The 14,194-nt window shown below is 46.8% G+C and overlaps 1 protein-coding gene across 1 annotated transcript in view; it reads left to right on the top strand.

Annotated features, from left to right (window-relative positions):
• Positions 1-14,194, top strand: part of akt3a (v-akt murine thymoma viral oncogene homolog 3a) — an 89,688-nt gene that overhangs the window by 70,100 nt on the left and 5,394 nt on the right. Inside the window, exons 4-10 of the mRNA XM_036546478.1 lie at positions 3,055-3,166; positions 5,877-6,021; positions 6,380-6,511; positions 7,241-7,306; positions 8,079-8,147; positions 10,621-10,743; positions 11,539-11,667. Coding sequence (XP_036402371.1) covers positions 3,055-3,166; positions 5,877-6,021; positions 6,380-6,511; positions 7,241-7,306; positions 8,079-8,147; positions 10,621-10,743; positions 11,539-11,667 — 776 coding nt within the window. The remainder of the gene's footprint in view (positions 1-3,054; positions 3,167-5,876; positions 6,022-6,379; positions 6,512-7,240; positions 7,307-8,078; positions 8,148-10,620; positions 10,744-11,538; positions 11,668-14,194) is intronic.

Genomic DNA, 14,194 nt, shown 5'->3' with positions numbered 1-14,194 from the left:
TAATCCATGTTCCGTCCATGCTAATATGTGATGTTTTTCTCTTTTTCTGGCCTGGCAACAAGGCTAAAGCCGATATGGGGCTTCCTGGCACGTCTCCATGTCGTATGTCACAGTGTTGGGGAGAGTGCCACGCTGCGGTCGCAGTACATCCTCCTCCACATCGGGGGCAGTGCACTGTGTTCACATTCCTGCATGGGCGCATTAACATTATACCACCTTTGTTTAGATTACAGATGCTCTTATCCAGAGCAAATTGCATAACATAACTTTTTACATGATTTTTGTCTTCTAAATGCCAATAATTTAATGTAACTGCCCAGCTATACTGAACATAGGCCTGAGTGAGTGCCCCTCTATCTTCCCGGTGTCGTAGCTTGTGAACCCTGGGCTTTAGTTTTATCTCATATTGTCTGAATTATGATCAAAATGTCAGCATTATACATGCAGGAAATATAATAATAAGTGTAATGCATTTGCGAAAGGTTCAGTTATGGATGAAATTACAATACGGCCACGCTGTTGTAATAACGTTGATTTGTGAAAGGAATACGCTGTTTTCACATTGATTTCATTTTTCAAAAGCCAATGTTCCACTGCATGTGAAAGAAGGGATTTCATTCAGGTGTCTCTGGAACATTATCTTTCATGTCATATCTTACTGATTTTCATTATATATAACATCAAAGCAACACGCAGCAGTATGTGGTAATCCAGTCAAAACTGGAATTTGCATGGTGGAAGCACTGGCCAGTAAAATTTTGCTATATTTAGAAGCACCCTAAATACAGAAATAGTTGGTTGTGGTGTGCTGAGTGCCAATCATAATGTAGATTCTGAGAAATAGTAAAAGTTGCAAGTGACATCGTATTGGTCTAGATTAAACGTATAAACACGTTTAAAACTAAAAGAAGAAATTACGAGTTCTTTTTAGGCCACTGCCATGGAAATATATTCAAATGCAAAAAGGCCTCATTTACAATGTATGTACACTAACAGCTTATCACCAGCTGTATAGACAGCAGGAACATAGAGTAGTTTGAATGTCAAACAGCTTTGACATTCAAACTACATTCAACATTAAAGCACGTTGACATGCTTGCGAACCTTAGGCTAGGCAAAATGACGAGCCAAGATGACCTGAATTTCCATTTTTCCTCATTAAAATTCTCATATTCCCATGTTCTTATGTTGTTAATTCATATTCACAGACCGAGAGACACAGGTCAATCACTCTCTAATTACTATGTACAGCATGGGTGTCTCCTACACGTGCTCCCAGCGGTGCTGTAAAAAGCAGTCATGTCGGTAAATGAAAATAATTGGCACGCTGAGCACTTTTGATAACCTCATGTAAACCACATGCTCTTTGGAAGCATCTCCTGTACCTGGGTGTCTTTTTCTTTTAGCTGCTCGTCAGAGTTAAAGTTGTGGAACTAGTCAGAAGTGTGTCAGACAGATGATTCTGTCTGTGAGGACTGGAAGTGACAGCTTCTGGGCTGTTTAATTGGCTTCTTAGCTTTTCTTACCAGTTGTAGCTTCAAGCTAAACTTGTCATCTGCGATCAGATGTGGTGAAGCAAACAACACCGTGTGTGCTTTTTTCTCTCTCTCTCTCTCTTTCCCCCCTTTTCCGAAAGGTGTTGTGTTATGTCTGGCGATGAGGCAGACTTCGTAATGACCTCGTGTTGCAGGGCTGCTCTTCGAGCTCGGTGTGAGATGGAAAGTTTCTTTTTAATGTCACAGGTGGAGGTACGTCCCTGACCTTGGCCGTGTAGCTGCTGACCTCTCCGCCTATATTTAGGCCGCCTCTCCGCTTCGCCGGGGCCGATCTGGCCGGCCGAGGGGACCTCATTAGGACCTGGCGTGTCTGCGGCGGTGTTTGCGTTTCGCCTGTCAACTGCACGTCGTTGCTGATACATGCTTTGGCGTGTTGGGAGGTGTCTGTGTCACGCGGGAGACCAGCAGTGCGCTCCCTTGCTGTGTAATTGTCCAGGTGCGCTTTGCGACAGGGGAACCCAGCTGCCGGAACGGACCGAGTTGTTGCCGTGCTTCTCCGATGCGAGGGCTTTCTGATTGGTGCAAATATGTTCCTCCTCTGGAGTGGGGGCATTCTGATTGGTGCAAATAGGTTCCTCCTGTGATGTTATGGCTTTCCGATTGGTGAGAATAGATTCCTCATCTGATGTTAGGGCTTCCTGATTGGTGCAAATAGATTCCTCCTCTGTCATGGCCTCTCTTGTATCCATAGTCCACTGTAAGTGGCCATCTTTCCTCTCTCCTCCGCACAGACTGGTGGAAACGCAAGTGGAGTCCGTCTCTGACTGCAGCTCGCCTCAAATGTTTAGTCTTTTTTTTGCACCGATCTTTAGCTCTGAGATGTCGGTGAGGAGCAGCGTTCAGTCTGGTCCCCACAGAGGTGCAGTCTCTGTTCTGCTCAGATTTCACCTCCCGTGTGTAAACTCACAGAATCTCAGGCCCTCAGGTGTGGCGTAGCTCCTCACTCTCTCCAGCATCTTCATCTAATACCCACTAGGAGGCGAACTGAGATGACCATTTATTTACAGTCATCCCAGTTCCGTTGAAACTTGAAGTTGCATCACTGTGTTGATTGTCTGAGCTATCACGCATGCCCTAAAATCAGTAACATTAATTATCAAGTGCAAATGCAGCGCAGTTAAATTTAACTAAAATGACATTTTTTTGTCCAGTTTTATGAAAATTCAGGAAGTGGATCATGTAAATAAAAGCACAGACTTTCTTGGGTTACACAGGCTTTAGATTTTGGTAAAATTACACCAGTAGCCATTCGTAAGTGGTGTTTTTCTTGAGGGAGGGAGAGAGGATGGTGACTACTCCAGCAAGCTTAAAGGACGTTCACACCAACACCCAGAACACCTGGGAAACAGGAACAGGTCTGGAAGTCTGAACACTTCTCTCTTTCTCTCTGTCTGTCCTTTGCTCTCTCTCCCTCGTTCTCCCCTTCCTCACTTTCCCTTCCTCTTCCTCTCCTCCTCCCTCTCTCTCCTCCTCTCTTTTTGATCTGTCCATACCTCAGAATGCCAGCTGATGAAAACAGAAAGACCAAAGCCCAACACATTCATCATCCGATGCCTCCAGTGGACCACGGTGATCGAGAGGACCTTCCATGTGGACACACCGGAGGAGAGGTGGGTGCGGGTCTGCTCAGTTTGGGTCGACGCGGCCGTGCTTGGTTACGACCACAAACATGCTGCGGAGAGTGTGCCTCCTTCTTCCTGCCCCAGCTGCAGCCCAGCAGCGAACAAGGAACTATGGGTACTCTCCATTTGGCGTCAATAAGCCATTCACAGCCGCTTTGCAGGGGTAAGCAGCGTCGCAGGTAGGACAGAGTGCCATATCTGAAGGTTATATGCACACTGCTGACTCAGGTGTGTCACTCCCTGTGCCCCTTTTTAGTATGTTTCACGTTTTATGGAACAGTTAATAAAAAATGTAGCTAACTGCTCTTTTTAACATTCATTTCGAAATGCTCTGGGAACACCTGTGTCACAGAGCTGCAACGGCAGTTTGATTCTTACACACAAACTCACCTCCACCGCAAAGCTGAAAGCTGTAAGATGAACTCAACTTCTACTTGTCATTCAGTTTTTTTTTTTTTTTTTGGTGTTTGTTAATTTTTTTTTCCGCAAAAATGCAAATGATTTTAAGAGCAGCGCTGGATGCACAACAGACAGGGTGATTAACAGCGATAGCCTGTGACGGGGGCTACAAAGTGAGCTTTCAAGTAGCAGCGGCATACATTATCCAGCTGTTCCCTCACCAGCCCAAGTGTGTATTTATAGAAGGCGCCCTTCTCTCTTAGACTTGAAATAATTGAATTAGAACTGAGAACGAGTCTTCTGCCTGCGAGCTGGCAGGCAGACAGTCGCTTTGCGCGATGTTGTGACCGCAGCTGCTTCTCGAAAAAAAAAAACGAGCGGCGAAAGGAAAAAAACGGAAGAAGGAGTTGAAGGAAGAAGCCCCCGCCTGGCTCCGGGGTCTTAAGTGGGCCCCCGTTTTTTTAGGTGCGGGCCTAGCCTCGTTTCGAAATGACCTCGGAGAGGACGCAGAGTTTTCCCCCGCTGAGGCAGGGGAGCACCCTGCCAGCGCTGACGCCCTGAGTATCTGATAATCGGAGTAGCACATGCCCATCTGGCCTGTCTCCAGGAATGGCAGGCCCACGTACAGAGAGGGAGAGAGAGAGGGAGAGAGGGTGGAGAGACAAAGAGGCAGAGAGAAAATCAGAGAGATCGCTCTAGCTTTGGCACTCGGCCCATCATCTCTCATTAGCAGAAAACGCTCATTATACTTTAAAGGGAGAAAAAAAGACTTTACATTTTATCTGTTTGACCTTGAGAGAGCTTTACAGTAACTGTGTGTTCTCACGCGGTGGCGCTCAGCTGCTTAAACGGGACAGAACCCGGTTTGCCCCGTTTGGAAATGCCCAGCCTCGTGGCGCAGGGGTAAGGAGCGGGGCTGGGAGCCCAAGGTTACTGATTCAGGTCTCAGGCAGGGAATCTGCTGTTGTACCCGTGAGCGAGGTGCTTAACCTGAATCATCTCAGTAAATGTCCAGGTGTGTAAATGGATAGCGTAAACGTGCAAGTCTCCCTGTGTAGGAGCATCTGCTAAGCAAATGCAATCTGCCTTTCACACTCGGCTCTGCGGGCACAAAGGTGAGGCACAGGGAATACTGTGATGGATGTTTGTGTATTATGGTAGTAATTTCTGCAATTACCACAGATGCTTAACCTACATTACTACTGTGTAATGGTGTCATGTTTCTAAGCTTTGACTCTATGTTTTTTCCCCAGATAACTTCATTATAACAGCCTTTTGACATTTCCACATGAATTATGTATCTTCCATCTTGTAAAACAGAAAGATATGTTTCACAAGTTAAATGACATGAATGATTGATAAGTGGTTATGTAGTAAGCAGTGCCCTCTGCTGGTCACATGAGGAACCAACATAAGGGAAAGGCAAACTTGCAAAATGAATCCCACACCTAAATGGTGACACTGCCCTTAGAGATGAAGGCAACATCACTGACCTCCTCTTATGAAAATGAGAGGTTCATTGATGAGAACAGCAAGCCTTGTCATTCTGCCTGTAATTTAGCCTGTATCTAGAACTGTGTCAAGCCTGGTCTTGAGCACAGGAGGTCTTGACCAGGAGTCTCGGCTTCCCTACAAATCCTGCCAAGCTATTCCCTGCACTTATAGCTCTCTAAGTAAATAATACTATCTAATACTTGCTCTTCTCTGCTCCAATACTTCCTGATGTCCACCTGTGTCCTCCTGTGTCTCCACCCTTAGTTGCTGACAGAACTCACCTTTAAAGTTACCTTTTGTAATCCACTTTATTCACCTCCATCCCCCTGCTGCTTCCCACATCCTCCGCCCCAGCTGATGAGAGATTTCTCTGAACAGAGACAGTTGTGAGGATGCCCCTGGTACCCTGGAACTGCCGGCGCATAGATGTTTCACATGTTTTTCATGTTTTCCTGTTATTATAATACTATATATCTTACTATATAATGTTCACTAGCTAAGTGTGCATAGTTAACTGGCAAAGTCAAATTAAAATTAGTAAAATTAAGGCGTCAATTAGATATTATAGCTATATGCCAGCAGTAGTTGTGTTTATGTCCATTAGAATACTGTAGTGACTTCAAGCCACCCTACCCTATCTATACATTATGTACATTTTTTGAAATAGTTTTTTAGTAGTTTTTAATTGTTTGCCACTCCTCTTCTGAGAGCACCGTTGCGAATTTAAAGACATCAGAAGCCCCTCTGTGCGCTGGTTGAGCGGGGGCTGTGTTGGTGTTGATGCTGCCGTGTGCTGGGGTCGCAGGGACGAGTGGACGGACGCCATTCAGATGGTGGCTGATAAACTCCAAAGACAGGAGGAGGAGCGCATCCAGTGCAGTCCCACTTCACAGATCGACAACATCGGCGAGGAGGAGATGGACACCTCCACCAGCCACCACAAGCGCAAGGTGAGGACGGCCTAGGTACTGCAGTGGGGAGTGATTATACAGCGCCCCCTGTGGCAGAGTGTGGGTACTGCAGTGGGGAGTGATTATACAGCGCCCCCTGTGGCAGAGTGTGGGTACTGCTGTGGGGAGTGATTATACAGCGCCCCCTGTGGCAGAGTGTGGGTACTGCAGCAGGGAGTTGTTACACAGCGCCCTCTCTGGCAGAGCCTGGCTACTGCAGTGGGGAGTTGTTACACAGCGCCCTCTCTGGCAGAGCCTGGCTACTGCAGTGGGGATTTGTTACACAGCGCCCTCTGTGGCAGTCTTACTCAGTGCTAGATTTCTGATTGACAACCGTTTGCTGCTCTGTCCGTTCCAGACGATGAATGACTTTGACTACTTAAAACTACTGGGAAAAGGCACTTTTGGAAAAGTAATTCTGGTGAGGGAGAAGGCCAGCGGAAAATATTATGCAATGAAGATACTGAAGAAAGAAGTCATTATTGCAAAGGTAGGTTTTGGTAAAAGAAGCGATCGTTAGGTAGGTACGTAGAGGTAGGTACTGAATACAGAAGTGATTACTGCCAAGATAAGTAAGATCCTGCTACCACCCCCAGTGAGGGCAGCTTATATATAAAGGTTTTGCTCTTTGGTCCAGTGTCACAGCATCTTATACATGAGTTGATCATAAAAAGAAAATGAATTGAAAGGCCATTGTCAAATAACTTAAAAAAAAAACAAAAAACTGAAAAGCCATAAACAGATAAAAGATAGAGGATGTCTAGGCAAGTGTTGTAGCCATGTGTCATGTTTTAAGTATCTTTGTATTGCACCAACTTCAGTGCAGCAGTCTGAGCAAGCACACCTTTCTCAGTACCACCAGATCAGGGTAGTTCAGTGCTGGTGTTGTGTGCACTGGGCCTGGGTATTCTCTGTGCAGAACAGGTTTGCGATTGTGTCTGGATAACACCGGTGTGTGAAAAGGAGACTCATTCACAGAATGCCTCTGTCTCTCTCTTTCTGTCTCTCTCTCTCTCTCTCTCTGTCTCTCTTTCCTAACCTCTCTTTCTCTCTCTCTCTCCCACCCTCTCTCTCTCTTGCTCTCCTACTCTCTCTCTCTTTCATTATCTCCCTCTCTCTCCCTCTCTCTCTTCCTCTCTCTCTGTCTGTCTCTTTCTCTCCCCCCCCACCCCCCACCCCTCTCTCTCTCTCTCTCTCTCTCTCTCTCTCTCTCTCTCAGGATGAAGTGGCCCACACGCTCACAGAAAGCAGAGTACTAAAAAACACACGGCATCCTTTCCTAACCGTGAGTATCTGCCGGAACCTGCGGGGAAAGGCAGCCCCTTACACGCACGCCGCAGCTTTTGATTATATGTACACGGTACCCCCAGAGACTAATTATAATACAGTGAATAAACTGTAATAAATTAGCAGCCCAAATGTAGCTCTGCATCTGTTGAGAAGTCACCACAGAGAAGTCATTTTAGTGACACTCCAGATGCTGTTGTGTGATGGAAAACACACACACCAGGTTTAGCAAAACAATTAAGCGGCGCAATTAAAGACGACGTTCCCCCAGCCCCGGCTTTCAAAGTTCTAAACTGGAGCTCTCAGGCAGACTGAGGCAACTGCTCCAGCGTTTCTGTGCTCCGTCTGTTCTCAGAGGAAGCTGCTTCTCTTTGGGTGGGTCTCTCTCGAACCCTATTTCAGTCCACAGCAATAGCATGAAATAGTGTGTATGAGAGGTGTGTGTGTATGTGTCTATGTATGTGTATGTGTGAGTGAGTGTGTGTTTATGTGTTTGTATATGTGATTGTGTGTGTATGTGTGAATGTGTATGTCTGTGTTTTTTACATGTTGTCTTCTGTGTGAGTTTGTCTGTGTGTGTGTGTATATGTGTCTATGAGTGAGTGAGTTTTTTCAGTTATGTGTGAGTATCTGTGAGAGTGTGTGTCTGCGCGTGTGTGTATGTGTGCGTGCGTGCGTGCATGTGTGTGCGTCCGTGTTAGGGAGACCTGAGCCTTCATGTTGGAGATGTGGCTGTTTGTCTGATGATCAGTCTCTTCCTCTGGTTTCAGTCTTTGAAGTACTCCTTCCAGACGAAAGACCGGCTGTGCTTTGTGATGGAGTATGTAAATGGAGGCGAGGTAAGCTGTCTCTGTCTCTCCAGCCTTCTCTGTGCATCAGGCCTCTGTATGGATCTTCTGCAAAAACTGCTGTGTTGCTAGGGACCTGACCACAGTTAAACCACTGTAATGGAATGTTCTAGGTTGGTTGGCGAGCTTTGTCCTTGGGGTGTGCAGCTAAAGTGATGTGGTATGACTTTGCAATGTCTCCTGTGGTGAGGGAACTTACGGTATTTTCAAAGGCTTGCTTCTGAATCGCAAACGCCTACTTACGGTGACTGCAAACTGCCCTTTCTTTCTTGAATGGGATAAGTAGAATAGTACTAATACAATGAAAGCATATGTCTCACTGATTCAGGAAGTCGCTGCTTTTTAATCAGCAGCTGAAGGTACTATGGTAGTGAAGGTACTGACACTTTTAAAATCAACGTATAAATACAATCTGTGGTTAGAAGAAAAAAAAATCCCTTCTTTTCCTTTCTGAACTATTTTATGCTTCTGTGAGTTTATAATCAGACGATTACTCAGGTTGTCAACCGCACAACAACTAATTCATCATCGCGGACGCTGATCCGCCCCCTAATTCTGTTGGTGTAATGCTTGCGATGCATGCCGTTAGACTCCTGCCACTGCTCCACGTCAGGGCCCGGGGTCAGTGCGCCGTCCTGTCCACATGTTCAGGAGCTCCGCCGCTTCACTCTGCATCTGCCTGTCTCAACGCCTCACCCTGCTGTCTCTGATCAGGAGGAAGCGGACTTTCCGCTACCCTAACAGGCCTCTTCTGCAAGGCCCCCCTTTCCCCAAAAGGCTGCTCTGGTTAAACGGTCAGCCAGCGTGTTTAACAGAACACTAAACCACGGAACACATTTAGTCAGTATGAAAATGAATTGTACCAGCGCACTTTGCGCTTGTAGAACTTTCAGTTCAAGCATGTTTGGGTGGCTTCTCTGGACCAGCGTATATTTTACCTAGATCATTTATGTAATATAAAAAAAAAACACACAAGGCTTTTTTTTAATATAAAAAGGGCTCCTCAGGGTGGATCCCCGCTTTAGGAAAGGAGGAGGCGCAGTTTAGTCCATTTCTGTAACTGTGTCTGAATCGCACTTTAATGACACGTTGCGCAGAGCATGGAGCGCTCCCACCAGCTGCCATGCACAGCGGTGAGGACTGGGACTTGCACAGTCTTCATACACACACAGCTGCATGTACCTGCAGCTACAGTGCCCCTGCTGGCGGGTCATAAGTAGTGCAGCACTGGAGCACTGAGAGAACAGAGCCATTCTGTAGCCTGATCCCTCTGTGACCCCTCTGACCCCAGAGGTGGATGCTTCATAGTAGTGCTGGATCTCTGCGACCTGATCTCTCTCCATCTCAGAGCAGAGCAGGAGAAACACTGGCCTGTAGTGAAAGTTTTTTTAGTCTGGATTTGTGTTACAGTGAACCTGAGCCACAATGGAAACGCTGATAGTTGTGCACGCAATAGAGATACTTTTGGTTAGGGCACAGGGTGTGAGAGCTAGATCGAGACGGATGAAACCGGTTTCTATTTGTGAGTCGTGACTTCCGGCCTGGCGGAGGGTGAGTGTGAGACATGCTCTACACCCGGCTGCTGTGGGATCTCCTGTTAGGGCCCCTGTCAGGGTGGGAGGTGAGGAGGCCGACGTAAAGATGATGCTTGCATCCTGTCAGGAAATTCACTGCCCCCAAATCCCCCATTCAGATGGATTCTCTGAAGAGGCATGTGCTTGTGTTGGTCATTGATCTCTCCACTGCAGTAAAACTTGCACTAAAGAGAAGAGTGTACACATATGCGCACACACACACACTTGGATTTACAAAGTGAAATCCAAATCCCTGCCATTTTTAATGGCTGAGCAGACAGCCACTCAGTAATTTAGTTTGTCTCATCCTCACCTGCTTCTCTCTGTCGGTCCAGCCGATTCTGGTCCAGAAAGCCTCACCTGTGCCACCAGCGCCGTTCCGAACGCACACCTGTCTGCCGGGCCCATACTTGTTTATCAAACAGTCTCTGAGTTCCCCAGGAGCCCATATGCAGAACACTCCCCCAATTTAAAGGGAGATGTTTCCTTGCTGAGGCGGATGCGAGGAACTGGAGCAGGGATATGGGCTTGGTACCCGACAGGGTGTCTCCAGAACCGACAGGGGCCTAACAGAGGGGGAATGCTCTTTAACAGGAACCCAGACGAGTGCAGAAAGCCATCCCAACAGCACGTTACCCCGCGAGCGCGCAGGAATGCCGAGAACGAGACGGGGCCCATTGATTAAAGCGCTGATCTAACCGGCCGCTTCCCGGCCCTCTCCGGAGCGGCGGGCGATGATGCGCCAGCTGCCGTCGCGGTTCAGCGGGCGTCCTCGGAGAGCCGCGCCATCCATCATCTCAATATGGCGCTGGGAGGCAGTTTGTGTTGTGTTAATTTCCCCCAATAAATCAGTAATTATTGCAACGCTGTCCCCGCTGTTTATCCGGCAGCTGTTTTTCCATTTGTCGAGAGAGCGGGTGTTCTCCGAGGATCGCACGCGCTTCTACGGAGCCGAGATCGTCTCCGCTCTGGACTACCTGCACTCCGCCAAGATTGTGTACCGAGATCTCAAGGTAATCCGAGGAAAAAAAAAAAAAAATCAGCTGCTGAAAGTAATCAGATATTTGTAAAGTTTTTTATTTTTTTTCCCTTCCCCTCTATCGATGTGCTGTGTTTTTTATCCTCCGTGTGTGGGCTGGAATTTGGAAAATGTAATTAAAAGCTGCAGAGTTTGGGGAGTGGGGGCGGAGGGGGTGGGGGGACAGGTTTTTGGAAAACATCAAACTCTTGCGGCTGTGAAAGATGCCGCAGTGTCTCGCTCGCAGCCTTGGACTGAACCCGGCTGTGCAGCGCCAAAAACGCTGCGCTATTAAAATTAAAAGGGCCTTTTCTGGGCAAATGGCTTCCAGGCTCTTTTTCCCATCTTGCGATGGAAAATATAAGTGGGAATGCTTTATTTATTTTTCCACTGGCTTATTCACTCGTGTATTTGACCATGTGGCGATATTAAGTTTTAGTACAGTGGATACATCATAATTCATAACTCTTCTGAGCTGCCTTGTTTTGTTCGGCTGCACTGTACGCATGCTGAACAGGCAGCCAGAATAAAAAAAAAGGTGTAGTCTTCTTGAGCTTCACCTTTGGTCTGTGTGCTTTAATGTTTTTATTTATAAGAAGAGCTTGGGTTGGTCCATATTTTATGTAGGAGAGGGGTTTGGGTTGTTCCATGTTGTATGCAGGAGAGGGGTACGGGTTATTCCATGTTTTATGACAGAGAGGGGTGTGGGTTGGTCTTATTATTAAAGTTCAGATGGAATTTATGATTCTTTGTTAAACCCCTGTTCTCTCTTCTGTCTCTTTTTCTCCAGTTGGAGAACCTCATGCTAGACAAAGACGGTCACATCAAAATCACGGACTTCGGGCTCTGCAAAGAAGGAATCACGGACGCTGCTACCATGAAGACGTTCTGTGGGACACCTGAATACCTGGCACCTGAGGTAGAGCTCCTTGCTTCAGTGTCTCCCAGTCTGCTTGAGATAGCAAGGCCCGGTATGTCTAGAGTGGACTGAGAATGAAGTGTCTCTACTGGCATACTTGGAAGCCAGAAAACTGCAGGAACATTATCTGCGTTAAGGCAGTACTGCCTGTGTCATTCTCCTCTAGAACAGCAGAGGTGCAGGATACCTTTTCGACGTAGCTGGACGCCCATGAACGTGTAGTCTGTGCACTGCTCCACACACCAGGGTTGTGATGGGTATGTGCTCGCGTGCTGTGTGTCTGCCGTGTGAATCCTCCGTAACCCCAGTCTTGCTTACAGGGAAGGGCAGTTGCATTTATTGCATAGAGGATGCATGTTTGGTGGCAGGTGTGCATAGAGGCACTCCGAGAACTGGACACGAAACCGTTAACAGCTGAAACCCCGAAGAATATATCCCTCCAGCGTAGAGGAGATGGATTCAGGCCTCGTGCTTCTGAGGCTGTGTCACACAGCTGTCTGCTCAAAGAGGGACGTTCACCAGCCCACAAATCCACTCCATCAAACCGCCATTAACAAGTTGAGCACATAGCCTTTTACATGCAGCATGGGGAAATGCATGGGTCTGCCTCATATGTTGGGGAGGTGGAATGCAGTCAGATTGCATCATGATCCCAGTGGAGTCATATTGCGCAGGATGCTATTATGACGTCACAGTGAGCACACAAACGCCCCGCCCCCTTTTAGCAGCGTTCTCTGAGCCATCCACGGGCTCCTGTGGGAACAGGTGAACACGGTAACATTCCAGCACCGCTTGAACCCAGTTCTCATGAATTTCATGTCATTACAGTTAAATAGTGGGTGTATTAGACTGGATGCCTTTCCAATCCTCTCAGTGTATTTCATTCAGCTCACCTATGAAAACAGCACAGTGTTCAGAACAGAAGAGCTCATGTGCTGAGCTGTGCTGGTCACAAAGCCCCCCATCCTGCGCCCCCCCCCCCCCCCCCACCCTCTAAAAGTGTAGTTTGCACTCACAGTTGTCGCGCTTAATCCTCTCCAGAACAGAGAGAGCTCGGTCCAAGCTGCTGTGCGGAGAATGCATATTTATGGAGTGCAGAGGAGGGATAGCTGGGGGGGGGACGGGGGGAGGGGGGGGTGTAGATTCCACTTGAAAAAGTACGGAAGACAATTTGGCGCGGCGTTTGTTTTGCTCAGCCCCTCTGCTGTGCCAGGAGATGATTTGAGTGTTGGTTATTTTTCACAAGAGTATGTGATTGCACAAAAAAGTACATGCTAAATAGAGGCAGATGGTGGCAGATGGGGAAGGTTGGAAGAAGGTGGCAGGGAAACCTGGACGAGTGTACCGCCGTACTGGAGTAAAAATAACAGAACACGCTCCGCGCCAAGATCCCGAGATGCAAAGTAGCCGGGATTAAAAAAGGGGGGAGAGAGAAAGAGAAAGAGAGAGAGGGGGAGGGAATGGGGGGGAGAAAAAACCCCTGAAATTGAGAAAGTCTCATGTGATGAGCGCCCCTCTTCCTCCCCGCTGGGTGTGTGAGAACGCAGCCGCGGTGCTCCGCCGAACCCGCCTTCACCTCCGCGCCAACCAACTCAGGCCAGAGCATCTGCGGCTGTCAGGAGAAACACTGTCACCCGCTCAGTCTGGGCTGGCTTCAGCTTTCATTTACTTCTTCCTCTACTTGCACTTGTACTTGCGTATTTTAAAAGTGGATGTTTTTCCATTTCTAAGTCAGTTTTGTGAATAAACTCAGGTACATTACGAGCTAATGTAATGAATGGGAGACTGTCTAATTCATAGTCCTTAGATGTACAGCAACAAATGAAGAGATTTTTTAAAGAAAGGTTGTAAAAGTCCAAAATCAACTAGTGTAAAATCCTCTGACTCTTAGAAATTTTAGATCATAGTACTCAACACCATTTACAATAAGGCATTGGAGATCATGAAACACAGATATTTTGAAAGACTGAAGTCATGTCCCAGTTATGTGAAATGAGGTACTTTTGAGTGAAGTGGGATTCGTGTGAGAGGTTTTCAATTTTGATGTGTTTGTAAGATAATATAATAATGAGGAATGGTAAGTTGGTTATTGTGATGTGCTGTGAGATTGCACAGAAGGACAGCTCTTTATAGCCACATGTTAAGTGGGGATGTTACGGTTTTTTCTCAGAAATGTTATATTCAAATTTTCAGACATATTTGAATTTCTTTATTTTTATTTTAATTGGGATAGCTGAATATGCTTTTTTATTTATTTAATTATTTATTTATATCTGTGTGTGCATGTCTATATGTGTATATGTCTATTTTTTACGTGTTGTCTTTGTGTGTGTGTGTATGAGTGAGTTTTTCAGTGAACGTGTGAGTATCTGTGAGAGACTGTGTGTGTGTGTGTGTGTGTGTTTGTGTGTGTGTGTGTGTGTGTGGTTGTGTTAGTGAGTGTGTTTATGTGTAAGTGTATCAGTGAGTGTATGAATGTGCGGATGCGTGTATGAATGTTTGTGTGAGCGTGCAAGTGTGTGTGGTT

The sequence above is a fragment of the Megalops cyprinoides genome, chromosome 15 (assembly GCF_013368585.1).
Source record: "Megalops cyprinoides isolate fMegCyp1 chromosome 15, fMegCyp1.pri, whole genome shotgun sequence".
In the NCBI taxonomy this organism is placed as follows: Eukaryota; Metazoa; Chordata; class Actinopteri; order Elopiformes; family Megalopidae; genus Megalops; species Megalops cyprinoides.
The sequence above is the reverse complement of the archived record's forward strand: the minus strand, read 5'-3'. Positions and strand labels throughout refer to the sequence as shown.